We start from the raw sequence: 16,143 nt of genomic DNA, 5'->3' as shown, positions 1-16,143 counted from the left end.
GCTGGGGATGTACGGACGGGGACACTGGGGTCCTCTAACCACCCCCGTGAGGGACAGCGCAGGTGCCACCGGCCGGGCCGCGCTGCCGTCCCATACCCACCTCCCGGTGCCTCCCAGACCATGGTCCATTCGCTCGGGCCCCAAGGACAACTCTGCACCACCCGCGTCGCGGGCCCCTCCCGGCACAGCACGGACCGCGGCCGCAGCGCCCGGGGCCCGCTCCGCACCCCCGGCCCTGAGCTCCGCGGACCGCGGGGAGGCGGCGCGCAGTCTGCCCACGCCCGCGGAGCTGCCCTCGCCGCGGGCACGGGGCATCGCCCTTACCGTGCGAGATGCGGCGAGTCCGCGCTGCCTGCGGCTGCGAGACACCAGGGACGTGGGGGCGTGAGGAGGCGGCGGAAGCGGATGCGCAGAACCGCGGCGGAGTGAGGCTGAACGCTGCGCCCGCGGGCGGTGAGAGGGCGGCGCGGGAGCGAAGCCGGTCCTTCCTTCTCCCGTCCTGCCTCCGGCTATTCTCAGCCGCCTGTCTTTCCTCCCCCGGCCTTTTCTCCTCCTCCTCTCTTCTCCACTCCCTCCCCCTCTCCTCTCCCTCCTCCTCCTTGGCCGCCTCCCGCGCCGCCCCCCATGCTGTCGCTGTGCGCGGGCGCGGCTCGCAGGTAGGCGCGCAGGGCAGGTGGTGGCGCCGCGGGACCCGGGACGGGGGCGGTCTCCGGTGTGGGGGTGGGTGAAGGCGGAGGGGGATGCGGGTGCCGGTGCGGTGAGGGCGTGGGCTTGCGGGGTTAGGGGCCCCCCCGGCCGGACTGCAAGCCGTGGGAGCACAGAGCCGCCCGCGGCTGACGGGAGGTTCCCTCTCTCGGGGAGCCGGGCCTGACCCCCGGGCCGAGGGCGAGCTGCCGCGGGGGTGCGGGCAGCCCGGCAGACATGGGGCAGGAAACCTGACTGTCTGTGGGGTTTATTGCCTCGGCTTCTGGCGTGTTTCCCGCAGCCTGCCCTCCCTGCCCTAAGCTCCGTTATGTGCGGCTTCCAGGTGGGCAGGGTGGCGAGGCGAGCTCTGCTCTCCCCTTGGTACTCCTTGCCCTGAGTGTCAGATCACTGCAGGAGAAACGGGCAGGAACACAATGGAGAGAGGGATACGGTTGTAGCAGCGGGGCTCTGCAGCAAAGTGTAAGCGAAGCGAGACCGGCAGCGTGCTTGTAGTAGCTTTATAAAAAGGTGTGTCACCACTGCACATTATAGGACGAGTGAGACAGGTTCCAGTATACTGTCAAGAGGTTTTAAAATAGGGGACTGCTTCTTTTCTCCGTAATAAACACTAAATGGACCCTAGAAAACAGATGTGAAAGAAAGCTGGTAGTCAGTTCTAGGTGGGCTAGACAAATGAGTATAATGGCTTTTATTTTGGCCTTTCAGTTTTTCCAGTGGACTACATTTGATAGGAAGCCCTGAAAGAGTAGGAGGGTCACGTTGTGATAAAGAGCATGGAGCTGAATTTCAGCATGAAATGAAAAAGATGGTTGCCTCACATGGTCTTTTGAGAAATGATAGTCATGTGCTTACTGCACAAAGTGTACAGTTTTTGTCCAATTTTGGAGCCTTTGTTCATGTCAAAATAGGATTGAGAGGCATTAGAAGATAGAAAATAAAAATCTGAATATTTTCTTTTCATGAAGCTCCTTCTGTTGAGAATTACGTGATTTATTTTCGGTGCCAAATAAAGTGCGCATATATTTTCATTTCCTAATTTGCATTTACATTTTCACTGTTCTCCATTTTTTGGTTGACTTTGTCTTACAGATTTTTCTGTCAAAAAGAGGGGAAGTAGGGAAGGGGTTTCTTTTCTTTCTCTTTGGATAAAAGGTTTCTCTTTGCAGTTTGATTTAGACAATGAAGATACCTGCTTCTTATGTAAAAATTAGTAGAATGGGGAATGGTCACTGCACATCATTAACTGTGATTTTTTTTTTCCAAGTCATCATTTCAGTGTGCTCAAATAGCTGTTTCATAAAACGGAGTACTTTTGAGCATGTCACAGTGACCTCTTGACTTTCAAAAGTTAAGGAGTTGGTCACAGAAATCTTGAACAGGTTTTGTCCCAGCTTCTGTTTTTCCTGAGGGCATCTTAACATGAGATAAAAATGGCAATTCTTAGCAAGTTTCCAGTATCTTGCCTTTCATGAAATAAAATGATGTTGAAGTTTGATTTTTTTGGTTCAAATAGGCAGCTTTGCAGAGGGAGGCTTTTTCCAGTTGAAGTTTTTTCCCTGTTCAGATTCAAAATAGTCGAAGATTTAGATTTAATTCAATAAAATACCTAGCTAGATTAATTAAATGAGCACAGAAGTCTGTTTGCTTTATGAGGATATTCTTAGATATGAAAAAAATAAAAGCAGATGCACTGATTTAAATTATTTCAGTGACCTGAAATAATTTTCTTGGATTCATGAATTCTGGGGTGTTTGAAAGTTTTCGAAATCAGATTTTGAGTATAAAAATCTATGTACATGAATGAGGTAGGTACCAACACACTGTACTATGTGCAGGTACCAACATACTATTCTATCACTGGAAAGAGCTCTGAACACTGGCATTTCTCTTGCTGAGGAAAAAAATCAGCAAGAAACTGGGGCTGGGAGGAGGCAGAAGGAGGAGTGACATTGGAGGGCAAAAAAATGGCTAGAACTTCCATAGTAATTTTCTAATTTCATACTTATAACAAGAGTGCATCTGTTTGCTTTTGTTGAAGTATCAAATCCAACGCCTCAGAAATGGCAAAGTCTAGATGAGACATTTGGGACATTTTTGCCTTTCCCTGTGATCTGTGGACTGCATAATCCTTTCTGTGTATTGCAGCAGCAATTGTTCCTGTGGTCAAAATCAACAGCTGCCACCTTTCTAACCACAGCAGACTCCTGAAGAGCAATTTGTCTATTAGACAGAGTTTGCAGAACAAAATTGTTTCCAGGACTGGGTGAGACAAGGCTGTTGAGCTGGGAAGTATTTTGTGGACTTCATTGGACCCACGGAGCACCAGTTAGTCCATGCTAAGCAATGTTGTTAATGTCTTTTGAGGACATACCTGTTTATCAGTCTCACTATAAAGCAAGAAATGCCTGTCTTGGAAATATTTCTTTTAAGTAGTTTAGGTTAGTTCAAAAGTCTAACCTTTCTTCTGCAGGAGTCAGGATAAGGTACCTCAGAAAGTAAGCAAGATAATAATGTGCATTCAGTATCACCTTTTCAGAACAGGCTAGACATTAGGGACTTCCTAWCACAAAGTTTTTTCATATGATCTTTTACAAAAATCTGTCCAGTGATATCTTTTTATATTGAAACTTCCCCTAGAACTCTCTTGCTGGTTATGTTGGAAGTTAAAAATTGGTCCCTGATCTCCATCCTCTTCATGACTGCTTACATCTCTGAAGTGCTTCCTCTTGTGCTTTACTCTGTGCAGTTTTTGGGTGGTTTTTTGTCCACTGTGAAGAATCCCAGTGTAGTTGGGATTTGTACTTTGAATGGAGTCCATTGCTCAATGCAGTTGACTATTTCTAAGTTGTTACGACTTGATAGAACAGAAGAAGATTCTGGCAAGTGGGAGAACAGAACATAGTTTAACTGTTGGGAGGATCAGAAGTGCATGTACAATGCATGTGCTTCGTGCATTCTGTATAATGAATTTTTTGTATTTTGTTCTGTTCCACCTCTGCTAAATCCTATCATTTCCTKCTTTGCAGCTGCTTCTTTGTTGATGTTTTCATTGAGCTGTTTTGTCTCCAGAAGGATTAGATGTCTCACAGCTCATCTTGTGTATAAAGTCAGAAGTGTGTGTCATTTATTAAGACTGAAATTCACTTTGTTAGTGGTTTTAAACTTTCCTGTGTTGTGACATTCTTTTTCATCTTTTTGTGGCTGCCTTTAATATAATGCATTATCCTGAGTAAACAATCATGAGTAAATTTTGTCAYTTCATTAATCCCAGCTTTTTGTACATGATGTATAAATACATGAAAGAATATGGAGCCCTGCAGGATTCCACAGGTCATATAGTTCCATTCAGAAAAATGAGCAGCCATTTTTAGGTGCCTGKTTTTTTTTAACTGTTTACCTGCAAGAGGATCTACCTTCACATCTCACAACAGCACAGTTTCTTTAGGACCCTTTGGTCAACAATCTGTGGAAATAAAATAGATTATATTATCAATAGATTTGTAAGCCTAAATTTTCTCTGTCRAGGAGACTCTTTTTCACTAAATATTATCTGCGTTTAGATTAAGGAAGGCAAGGTGAGGATGGTGGTATTTGTACTTGTTTCTGAGCAAAATATTACCGGGCATATGTGTCCATCTCTAGAAGAAGTTCCATCTTTAACAGATGCCTTTTATTTTTACAGTAGAATGTTAAATAAGCAAAATTCTTTGCCATATTAATTGTGGCAGAACAATATTTCACATAACCTGTAACCARCCTGGGAAGCACAAAAGTTACTAAATCACTTTCCACGCAAATGACAGAGAAGAAAGCAGGCTTCATTTCCTTTCCTAATTTGTGGTATTGAGCAGACTGTTTGAGATTTTGCAAGCACTGAAATGAGCATGGCATGTTTATAATGCACTGTTTTCCCAAGAAGAACACTGATTTATAATGGTAAGCAAGTAACTAGGTTAGACTAGGTCATCAGCTGTAAAGACCGAGTTTTCCAACTARCTAGTGATGCCAAGTGAACATTTCTCATTGCTTTGGCTGAATGAGACTAGGTTAGCGAGACATCAAAGTATATTTCCATGGAAGAGGCTGAACTGGTTAGCCCTGGGTRTAAATCAAAGAAAGTGTTTACAAACCCGCAGTATTTTTCTCTGTCTTGCAGCTCTGTCCAGCGCTTTTTCAGATAGTGTCAACAAGCTGATTCTCATGCATTAGCTTGCTGCACTCAAGTACTGAACTGTCCTGGGAGTGTGTTGTTTGCACTAAACAGTCTGCACTTCACCTGCTGTTTATTGCTGGCCTGGTGGAAATATGATATATATACTTTTCAGCAGCACCTCAGGGAACTCTAGGGCATTAAAAGCAATTTTTTTCTCACTGTGTTTCCACCTGACAATAGACCCTAACGATAATACAACCTTAATGTCTGCCTTGTGCCTCAGACCCAGTATAGTGCGATTGCTGTCTGCATGCAAGTATTGATAAGCATATTCTTCCCTAACGTCCTTCAAGCAAGTTACTGTGATGGAGGTTTGTTGTGACACACAATGGATACAGTTGACAGAATGCTGTGAAACCTAAATCAGTAGTACTAGTAATTTGTGGTTTGGGTTTTTTTGGGGTATGTTGGTGTTTTATTTGTTTGGTTGTTTCGTTGGTTGTTATGTTTTGTGCTGTTTTTCTCCCTAGAAATACGGATACTGTGATTTGAGAGATCAGACACTCTCCAGAAACCATATCCTAACATTTCTGTGTGTTCCACTGCAGACTACTGTGTGCAATCACCTCCTTATGTGAAAGTCAATCAGACCAGTTTCCAAATCCCCTTTGTTTAGAGACTGTTGGAAGGAGCTGGGGGAWGGGGAGAAGAAATAAGTAAGTTGTATCATGTCTGAGCACACTGCTGAGTTTCTGCTTAAGGTTTGGGCTTTTTTATTAGCATTCACAGAGGACCTTTTCARTTAGTTTTCTGATGTTAATTCTATTGGAAAAGCAGTAAACATTTGTTGTCAGATAGTAAGGTCATGAGCCCTGAGGATAATGAATGTATCAATAAATATTTTAAAATGTTTGCATGACTTGTAGGTTTTTTTGACTTGCTCATTTAGGCTGGAARCGCTAAAAGTGTAGTTAATGTAGACTGTACAATGAACTAAGTTGCAGAGAAATTCTTCTTTGGAAAGGTGTGGTGACAAAATAAAGTCAAGCTTTAGTGTCAAAGGCTGCTTGATTTTCAAAAGCTGCTAGATTTTCTTTTATTTCTTCAAGTGTAGCTTTAAAAATCAGTTTCTAATGGCAATTATGGAACTTCCAATTAGGAAGTACTAAACATACTATCCTTGTGCTACAGTAAGATAGGTCTGTGCCAAACAGTTATGACACAGAGCCAAATACTTTTCCAAGGAAAATGGCCCAGGAATTCAAGGCATGTATTCAGTGTTTTATATACTCTCAAGAGCCAAATAGATGAGAGGAGTGAGAAGCAAATATGCTTGTCTGGCAGGAAAAAGTGATGATTTGTATTGAAGGGTTATAGTTTCATTCCTTTGGCTCAGCTGAAATAATATTGCCCTTTGATTAGCTTTGAGCCATTTAACTGTACTTTGCTGGCTCTGTCTTGAAACTTTTTTCCCATTCTTGCTTTTACCTTGTGCTAACTAGTTCTCTTCTTACCTTGGCTGATTTATGTCCTTGCTTTGCTATAAGATACACAGTTACTTCTTCTTGTCTGAAACTGTGAGTCAAAACTGAAAGCAATATGATGTCCAAGCAAAATGTAAGGATCTCTAAATAATACAAGTATTTTAGCTGGTTAAATTTTTCTTAAAGCCCATCCTGTGAAACAATCAACTATAATGTACATTATATTGGATGCCGCTGAATACTCCTTGTGATTTGGTTTTTAAATACTTTTTAACTTACTTTAATTTTTTTTAAATTCCATTTCATCTGAGGCTTGACTGTTAAAAACTTTGCTTAAACCATACCTATCTGCTATCGTTTGTRTATGTTTGGTAGCACCTGAGCCTGACTTCCAGGGAAATACTGATGTATGGCATATTATTCAAGTACCAAATAGCTCATCCTGAGGCAAACTGAGTTTTTATATTGCTTTAATAGGGTGTGTCTAGTTTTTTGTTTTTCATTTTGGTGAGGCCGCTAGGTGGAGTCAAAACATTGAGCCCCTGTGGATTATTGACTGCAGGTAACATGTGGGTACAGCTTCAYGTACACAGTGCTGCTTTCTAGCATGCAACACTCCCTCCCCTGCAGCCTGGAAGACCAGGAAGTGTTGCTGAGCTAAGATAATGCTGTTTCAAAAGATAGAAAGACCAAAATGTTGTTCTGGGTTTTAAACGCCAGTATTTTTCATACTGTATGTTACTGAGTGAAAGCATTGCTTGTGATGTTAGTTGTGATTTGCAAATCTGCTCTTACATCCATAGGAATGTCCCCTGAAGGAATACACAAGGTCCAGCAAGAAAAACTTAATTGTATTTATTTGCATTAGAGTATTTAGAAACTAGATGACTAAAGTATCTGAATTTGCACACACACATCCCTCTGTCTTTCTCTCTTTTTAAAATCTTGTTTCTCACTTCACTTCTGAAGCTGTTATCCCAGGTATTTTGTCAGAAAGGGATATAGTTTTCTATCCTGCCTGAATCCAATATACCCTGATTTTTGTGTGGCTACATGGAGCTGTCAGATCTATTTGCAAGTACAGTAAATTGGTCTCGGTGTGTTTTTCCCAGAAATATGTTAGTTCATTCACTTTACCCTGTGAAATTACAYTTGTCATTGTAACTAATACTGTTTCGGTGAAGATTAATTGGAAAACTGAAAGTGCCATTGAAGAGTCTTAGATGGAATTATAACTATCATTGTGTAATCAGACTTAAATGAGGCAGCAGGCTTAAATCTTGACTGTATTATATAGTGATTGTCAGTAATAGGAACATGTTATGGACAAGCTTGCAGGTTTTTTTCTGTATTGTCTAAATCTGGTGCTATACCTCCCTGCTGCTTCTTCACAGATTGTGGCTTTCTTGTTTTATTTTAATAATGTTAATGGAACATGCCAACAAAAGGCTACTTGTCACACATTTCAGTCATGGAAAATGTTTCTAAGCAAAACCAGACATACATAAATGTTTAATATGTTTCAGATACTGCACAAGTTAAAAATCAGCTTCTGTAAATTTAATTGCATTGTTTGTGTTTGCAGCAATTATGTTGGCCTCTGTATTGCTGTAATAGAGTATTATAAAGATTCTTYCCCTTTGTAAAATCAAATTAAATTTATATTTTCCAGAAGCAACAAATAATCAGATTGTATATTCATTGGCAAAAGAAATTACCTCATATTCTGCAATTATTGCAGTCTGCAACTTAGAAGCTGTGCTTTATTCTTTAAAGTCCTCTTTTAGARCTAGCTACTAAGCTTTTAAGTGTTATTCAACTTACTCTGCTTGTGGTACAAAATAACATTCTTCTTGCTTTTGGGATTGGCATATTATGTGGAAAAACTGCCTCTGTATTAATCTCTGTTACAGCTGAAAGTCCAAATGAAAACTTGTGTGCCTTTCCTCCTGAGGTTCCCCTAAATGAATGAAGCACTGCTTAAATGCTTAAAATATTTCAGTCTGCCCTGTATGTCATTCCACTGACATTATTAGATGCCATAGGAGTGATCCCACGAAAACACCAGTGCAAGTTTCCAGTAGAGGCCAGTTAGATATTTATTATGAAAATGCAATATAAACAAAGAAGTGTTAATTTTGAAGGTGCACACTGGAACAAAGGGACTGGAAGGGCATTTGGATTGATTAAATCTAGCCCCGTGGTACCTTAGGTAACCAAGTAACGTAATACATTTTGTAAGCCGGTCAAGCACCATGTTATAAATAGAGGTGTTTTCACTTGCTGGGACTTACTGCACGTCTCTTTCAGAGTATCACTGCCCTCATGCTTGCAAATGTCTTGTTGCACTTCTGTCTTACATGTATTCCTAACCAGTTTATTCTAATTTGTTCTATGCCTGTATTGCCTCCTAGCATCAAAAGCTCTTTGAACTTTAGAACATTTAAATGGTATGCTTAACGACAGCAATTGTCTTGAGAGTCTCTTTGCTAGACTAAATTCATGCATTTCATATGTGTTTCCTGCAGTAGTGCGAGTTTAGGTGACTATTGACACTTTTTGTCCTTTGTTTAGTTCAACACTGCTGTTTTGATGTCACTTATCAAATAGGTGAATGGGAGTGATCAGCTGGTAAAAAGCTGTCCCCCTGGATGGTTTTGGTCCACTTTTTTTTTCACCTGTGTGCTATCCTGAATCTTTTGAAAGTGTGACCCTACCAACAGTATTGCTTCAAGGCAATACTGTTGCTGGTCATGAACCTTTGTACTTAACCCAGGCTTTTTAKATACCTCTGGTGTTCTACACTGCACCATAGAAAATTGAGTGTGATAGCTGAAATAGGGGAGACAGTTCAGGCATTAGCAACAGCCTAGGCAAGGCAACATCCTTCCATCTGATATAAACTCAATCAACTTCTGATTCCTCAATCCAAGCAGTGGTTGGCTGCTCCATAATTTTGCTGCCATTTACCAAAAGCAAGGTTAAAATAATTATTGTGCCTGSTTGGTTCAGTGTTTGAAGAAAACTCTTTTCTGTTGCATCTGGTTCCTAGTATTATTTATTTTTTCATTTTACTTTCCAGTTATGTATTTGGGAAGTTAAGGATTCCCTCGGTGATACAGTTTAATATTTTCTCTCTAATAACATGACTCTAATAAATGTTACTGTGGAGTACTTTTGAACTTCGTACTATTTTAGCTATACTCATCTTTCTTGCTTCYTTATAGTCTAATATTTGGTCTTGGCATTGTTTCTTTGTTTCATTCTTCAACAAAGTTATTAAATTATCATTTTTATTGCAGTCTGATATGTGAAGTTGTGGGAATTAATTTATTTACAGTTTTATGTAAATAATTCAAAACATTAAGCCATGAAAAAAATGGCCAAGATTTCACCTGTGCATATATAAAATACTAAAATAAATTACTTGCACACTGTTTTTTTTAAGGTGGTGCCAGTTAGTTTGGTTCTTAGCACAGTCTGAGTGACTGGTAGAAAGGTAATAACCCATGTTTGTGATTGATTATTTGAAGAATTATGTGTAGCAACTGATTTTGCATGAGATTTATGCTACAGTTTTTGAAGGCCCACCATAATTTGGTCAATTAGAAAAACTTTCTGATTTGTACTGCCTTTTTAATCTACACATATGACTGCTYCTTCCTATGAGCAGACACAAAGTGTCAGCATTTCAAAACCGCACAGTTCTGTTTTGTCCTGTTTCTAACAGGTAGACAACAACTTGTTAGCATATATRGCAATAATTTATACAAGTCTCAAATTTATAGGTATATGTTTTAATTAAACTAACCAATATACTAAGAAAATCCCGTGGCAGCTTTTTGAAGTATTTAAAAATAGTGTTCTGCAGTAATCTGAGACCCTGCATTCCAGTTCATGAACTCAGTCYAACTTTAATTATTAGTAAGTCTTGTTGGACAGACTGAAATTAATGTAATCTCTTGGTGCTGTGACTGTTTTACTGTTCTGATAATACGTAATTGGTCAGTGACAGGGCTGTATAGTCTGCATTTCTAGGTGAAGGTACCRAATGACCAAAAGTCATAGGTTCCCTTTAAAAAGGAGTATCTACTTATTATCCTTCACTTTAGCATACTTTATGTTGTTCAGGCTGTTGTTTTCCGTTGACTCCACATTACTTTTATTTTGACTTTAATTTAAAACATTGTGTAGTCTTTCTGATGTTCCTGGGTGTGGGTGGCGTGGGGTAGAGTTCAGAGCCTTGAACCTTTTTCTGAGGAGGTTTCCTTTCAGCTCCCCAGAGGTTACACCAGACGTATACTAGCACTATGTGAAAAACTAGACACAGGGCAGTCCTCTCAGAATCTGTTCATGGCTTAATGAAGTACTGTTCTTCTTAGAGTTCAGTGGGTTTTGGGGATGGGAAACTAATKCATTCCGGGAATGTTAATACTTAAGCTTTTGCATTCATGAAAGCAGCTTCATTTATCATATCATTCTGTTTGAAATTTGAAGTTTTGGTAATCCAGTGGAGAAGATACTAAAGCATTAGTGATGGAACTTGGTTGGTAACAGAGAGAATGAAAATGAAGTGTGAATAAAGAACATTTGTTCCACCTCTGTTCTAAGTGAAATTGTCAATATTCTTTTCATTGATGTTTCTGTTGCCACCAAGGGGACAAATAATCAACTTGCTTACACTGGAATGGGAAGATTTGAACAATCTGTGGTAACAAGAAAAATAAAGTTTCAACGTAAAGCATAGATAGAAACGTTGCCTTTTGTTTTAGTCTTGCATCAAATAGCTTTGGTTGGGCTATTTCTAGAGAAATTCTATTATAGATGAGGAAGACTTTTGACAAAAAGTCTTCAAACAGAAGCCATGCTTCTAGGGGTTTTCAGTTTGTTGGCATTTCACTCTTCTGCTTTGTTATTCCTTCAGGCTAGAATTGCCTGTCCTTTTATGCATGCTCCCTGCATTGTATGCCAAACCCTCTCTGTGCACTTAGGCACATACTAGACAGGTTTTACAATAAAATCAATACATGCACAGTGGCTAGTGTTAAAAGTTACTTAATGAGAAATAGTTTTAAGTAAACATCCCTTTTGGTAGTGAGATCTCCGTGTGTATTTCTTCAGTTATGGTTGAAAACTTTAATTTGTCATTATTACCATAACAACATGTGATTTTCTGATTTTTGATTTTGTTTTATGTAGCTGAAATAGGAAGACAGACAGTAAGTYTTTGACAGCCATGGATCCTCCTATGATAGTAAACACTGCAGCAAGTTTTTGCAGCTTGAATGCAAGCTGTCTTTTAATTACAATCRAGTTATTTTCCTCAAGCAATGACTTTGTATGTAACTGAGCTATTAATGTAGTCACTGGGTGAACATCTTGTTGGCTGTGTGGGTTTCTGTCAGCCCCATTTCAGTCAGTTGCCTGGTTCTGTGTCCTTCTCCTTCATACAACCAAGAGGAGTGTTGGTTTTTTGGAGTGGAAAGGTAGAAGCAYGTATTTCTGAAGCCAGGATCAGTCTTAATATATTTGGATTTGTTTATCCAAAATACTTTTTTTTAATAGTGCCCAAAAGATTAGTAAAAAGGCAGCCATTGATTGTCCAGCACAATGAGATCAATTTTGTATGTAAGCTTTTCTGYTGGCTGAAGCTGAAATACAGTTGATTGGAACAATGGTTGATAGATTATGAATACATAAACTATAGTGAAGGAATGAACCTCTTCAAGCAAAAGAGTGAAACTTTCTATTTAAAATCCACAACAATTAATGGTATAAATTTTCAAGTGAGTAATGACTAGAAGGTTTCCTCTCATGCTGAAAATGTGGCAGATGTCCTTTATAAAATTATTTGCTATAATCAGTACAATCAAGTGATATTTTTTATGTCTTATTTTGTGCAACTTTGCAGTTCTTATTCTTCATCATCTTCAATTCACTATGTGGGTTTTATTCCTTCAAAAATGGAAATACAATCTATTTCCGTAAAGTTCCAGTAGGTTCTGTTTTCTCTTGGTTGAGTCATAATTTAATCTGTATAGGTTTGTCAATACCAAAGTTTTTGTGCCTGTTTGCGCTTACTCATACTCCAAATGGAAAAGGTGGAAGCCAGATTTATTTGAAAATCAGACTTAATTAATAAAGATAACAGTTCTAAAAAGGACATTACCCATTCTARAAATATTCTGATGCTGTTTTTTTTTTTAGTGTAAGCTGTAAGTGCAAGTTTTTTTCTGTAAGCTGTCTCTTCAACTGGAGCCATGCTATGCAAAGATCTTTTTTATACTTTCAGGTCCATTGGGCCTCGGCTTGTGTTGAGAATGACATTGGGAGCAGAAATCACCAGCCAGCTCAAGGCTTCTTCGTACATAGTATCAGGACGAAACCTTCTGAGATGGGACCTGACACCAGAGGAAATTAGAACAAGAACAGAAGAACTAATCCGGAAGACAAAGCATGTATATGATAGTGTTGGGATGCTTGAAATTGAAGAAGTAACACACGAAAATACTGTGCGGGTTTTGGCAGATATAGAAGTGGAATATGCAGGTTAGTGTGTGTTTTCTGTGATTCTTTCCATAAGGCATTCCATCTGTACCTAAGGAAACACTGAGGAAAAAATAGTTATTGCTTACAATTTTGATCCCTGCTGTTCTTGCATAGAATGTGTAAAGGCCTCTCAAGAGTCTTCTGATTATAATAATCTTTCAGGACGTCTGAATAATATGTAACATGATCAGCAACAAAGTTCTGCTCCTTTATTCTAGAGACAAAAATAGCGATCAATAAAACTGTGCTGTTGATGTCTTTGACACTTGCAGGGAATGACATTAGTCACCTGTTTTGGTTTCGCATGTGAAGCTCCACACWGTCACATTTCCAGCTGTGTGCAGCTGCTTGTGGGGGACACTGCAGCAGTGTAGGTGGAATCTGACACAAGCAGGTTGAATGGAGTAATGGAAASATTGATAAACTGCTAGTGCAGAAAATGTGATGGTTGGGAATGAGAAATATTTGAATGCATTACTGAATGCATAGTTCATACTGATAATGCAATCCATACTGACAGGTGGGTGGAGTTTAATGACAAACACACGTCATTGAGTTAATTTGTTAATAATTGTCAGTCAGAGGAGATGGGTAAAATACACACTGCATATTGGATGTCTTTGTTCAGAAAAACCTCTCCGATGGTGGCTGCATTACTTTTAAAACAGTGAGTGTAATGAATGTCAAGTTCTTTTAAATACTYTAGAAAAATCTACAATAGCCACAGAAGTGTTAAAAACAGCCATCTTGGCTTGGAGCAAAATCTTACACTAGCAAAAAAGAGCAGCCTTGCAGCTCAAATGACGGTACTGCAATATTAATCTGGATTTCACATTACTTAAAATTGCAGTTCAGGCACATCCAGTGAATTGGCTGGACTTTATGCTGGCATGCTCAGAAAGACAGTAATCTTCACTCAAAAAGCTTGCTGCCAGATTCAGTTTTAATTGTACGGATGTACCGATATACCAATCTGGTTAATTACTGTCTTTTCACTAAAACATGAAACTCTTTTTTAATTAAAGTAGAAGGAAAATCTGTGTTTGATTCAGAAAATAGKGGTCATCAGCTCTTCAGCATAGCCACCAGGACTTGATGCGAGATTTACTTTTTTTCACTACACTCTATTGCARTAGTGAGTCACATTTAAGCTTTTAATGCTAACCTTCAAAGCTGTATGTGAAATTATCATGACATGCAGTGAAACAGCATTGCATATGATAGGGATGTATTACCACAGCAAGACTTCCATTAGAATATTGGAATTTAAGGCCTGTGTGTCCCTTTCATATGGAAGACTTACCCCAGTAACTGGAACTTATTATCCAAAAAGACAGAGATGACAAGAGACCTTAAATTTCACTTGGAAGCTGCCAAAACTCATTTTATCACTTTGAAACATCTTGGCAGAAGGACATGAGGTGAAAGGGAAAGTTTCCTATGAACTTCAAGAAGAACTACATGCCTATGTTTTCATTTCTGAGACTGTCTCAGAGCTTGATAAAATGCGTGCACATCACATAAAATTAAGAAGCTTTAAATCAGGCTAAAATGTTAATGTAAAATCTACTTTTGGAAAGGTAGCTAGTAGAGACATTGTAATTTGMTTTTTAATTAAGTGAATTAATTTCTGTTTTAGCGTTTCCATTCAATGTCATTAAAAKATGTAATATTCATTTAGTAGGCAAAGATTTACTTAATCTCAAATGTGTATTCTGGAAAAGTAACATTACTCAGCTTCCAATCTCTAAAAGTAGAGAATACACTGACAGCATCTCTGCTTGCCGTGTTGTTTTTCCTTAAACACAGAAGCATACAGTACATGGGGATCTGACACTGTGCTCATGACAATGTAAAAATAACTTCAGGACAGATGGGCATGTTTGAAAGATTCAGAGCTTCTGACTTTAGATGCTAACATGGAAGCTTCTGAGCCAGCTATGAAATGTCAGTCTTCACTTACATGACTTTTGGAAGATGAACAATTTCTATCGTATTTATATACCTTTCAGCTGATTTTGTAGAAGATGATGAGATAATTGGGCTTGTGTTTTAGAAATCTTCTGTAAAATGTTTATTYGTTACAATGGTGTGTGGTTTTGTCCTTTTGCCTTTTCAGATTTACGTTACCTGTAATCACTTTATTTGCTGTATGTATCAGGTTGCATTGGGTCATTTTCTCTTATGCCTTCTATAAATGTTGGAAGGGGAAAAGTCCTTGTCCTTAAAGCATGACTATCCTTTTGTATTCACAGTGGAAAGAAGCATGTTGGATTTTCCCCAGCACGTCTCACCTGATAAAGAGATACGCTTAGCAAGTACAGAAGCTGACAAAAAACTGTCTAATTTTGATGTGGAGATGAGCATGAGAGAAGATGTGTTTCAGAAGATTGTTTATTTGGAGGTAAATAACAATGTCTGTGTAACTTGTGAAATGTATCTAAATGTATCTAGAATTAATTGKTGTTCATAATGCTTTTTGAGACAACTGTTTCCTCTGTGTCTGTGCCCCTCAAATCTTTCCATTAGGACATGCTTTTTCTTGCTATGCAGAAAGCTGTATCCTGCTGTTCCTACTCTTTGCCCCTCGTATAAGATCTGTGTATCCTTCTCTCTCCATGGCAATAGCTTTGACTTTTGTCTAGTCTTCCAATGAAGACTAGGTACTAGGAAGCTAAACTAACAGGAGGAGACCTATTAGGAAAAGTTTTTTGTTTTCTACTGGCTGAGCAACCTGTACTCATTGCAGCAGTGTACTTACATTGTCTTATACATCTTTTGAATTTGTGTCCAAAATTRTTTCATTGCAATAGTTGAGAATTTTAAATTTAAAAGTTGCTTTACGTTATGAACGTTAATGAGAATGTGTGAATGGGACTGACCTCTGAAATTACCTYATTTGATTTTCTAATTATACACAATTACATTGTATCCTCTTCCTCATCTATTGCTTCACCCTCAAACTAGAACTAAGTTGAAAGATACATTTATTTTTGAACTAGTTTCTATCCCTTTTGTGTTTCTGTTTAGCTTCCCTTTTAATTAAGCACCTGCAGGTATCTCTCTTCTTCATTTGTAGTATTCCTAGCTAAAACAGGAAGAATATTTGGTTCTGTTCAAATCYGTGTAGTGACATTTTTTAATATTTTTCTAAAAAGTGTAATTTAAGGATAATACAAGAAAGCCATCTAATGTGATAACTAAAAATTATGTATTTTTCTATGCTTTAGAGGCGAGTTTTTCCTCTCAACC

General features: G+C 39.1%; 2 protein-coding genes across 4 annotated transcripts in view; one reads left to right on the top strand and one right to left on the bottom strand.

Annotated features, from left to right (window-relative positions):
* Window positions 1-381, bottom strand: part of SGTB (small glutamine rich tetratricopeptide repeat co-chaperone beta) — a 22,974-nt gene extending 22,593 nt beyond the window's left edge. The window contains exon 1 of one of the 2 annotated variants that reach the window (XM_057389627.1): window positions 325-381. The gene's annotated coding sequence lies outside the window, so the exon portion shown is untranslated. The remainder of the gene's footprint in view (window positions 1-324) is intronic. The other variant, XM_057389625.1, reaches the window with a different exon arrangement.
* A 25-nt stretch (window positions 382-406) lies between these two features.
* Window positions 407-16,143, top strand: part of NLN (neurolysin) — a 38,746-nt gene continuing 23,009 nt past the window's right edge. For both annotated transcript variants that reach the window (XR_008967016.1, XM_057389619.1), the window contains exons 1-3: window positions 407-656; window positions 12,635-12,891; window positions 15,147-15,295. Coding sequence is in view for 1 of the 2 variants with exons in the window: in XM_057389619.1 (XP_057245602.1) it covers window positions 625-656; window positions 12,635-12,891; window positions 15,147-15,295 (438 nt within the window). In the remaining variant the exon portion in view is untranslated. The remainder of the gene's footprint in view (window positions 657-12,634; window positions 12,892-15,146; window positions 15,296-16,143) is intronic.

This window comes from Malurus melanocephalus, unplaced genomic scaffold (genome assembly GCF_030028575.1).
Source record: "Malurus melanocephalus ecotype Western Australia unplaced genomic scaffold, MMel_1.1 scaffold_18, whole genome shotgun sequence".
Classification (NCBI taxonomy): domain Eukaryota; kingdom Metazoa; phylum Chordata; class Aves; order Passeriformes; family Maluridae; genus Malurus; species Malurus melanocephalus.
The sequence above is the reverse complement of the archived record's forward strand: the minus strand, read 5'-3'. Positions and strand labels throughout refer to the sequence as shown.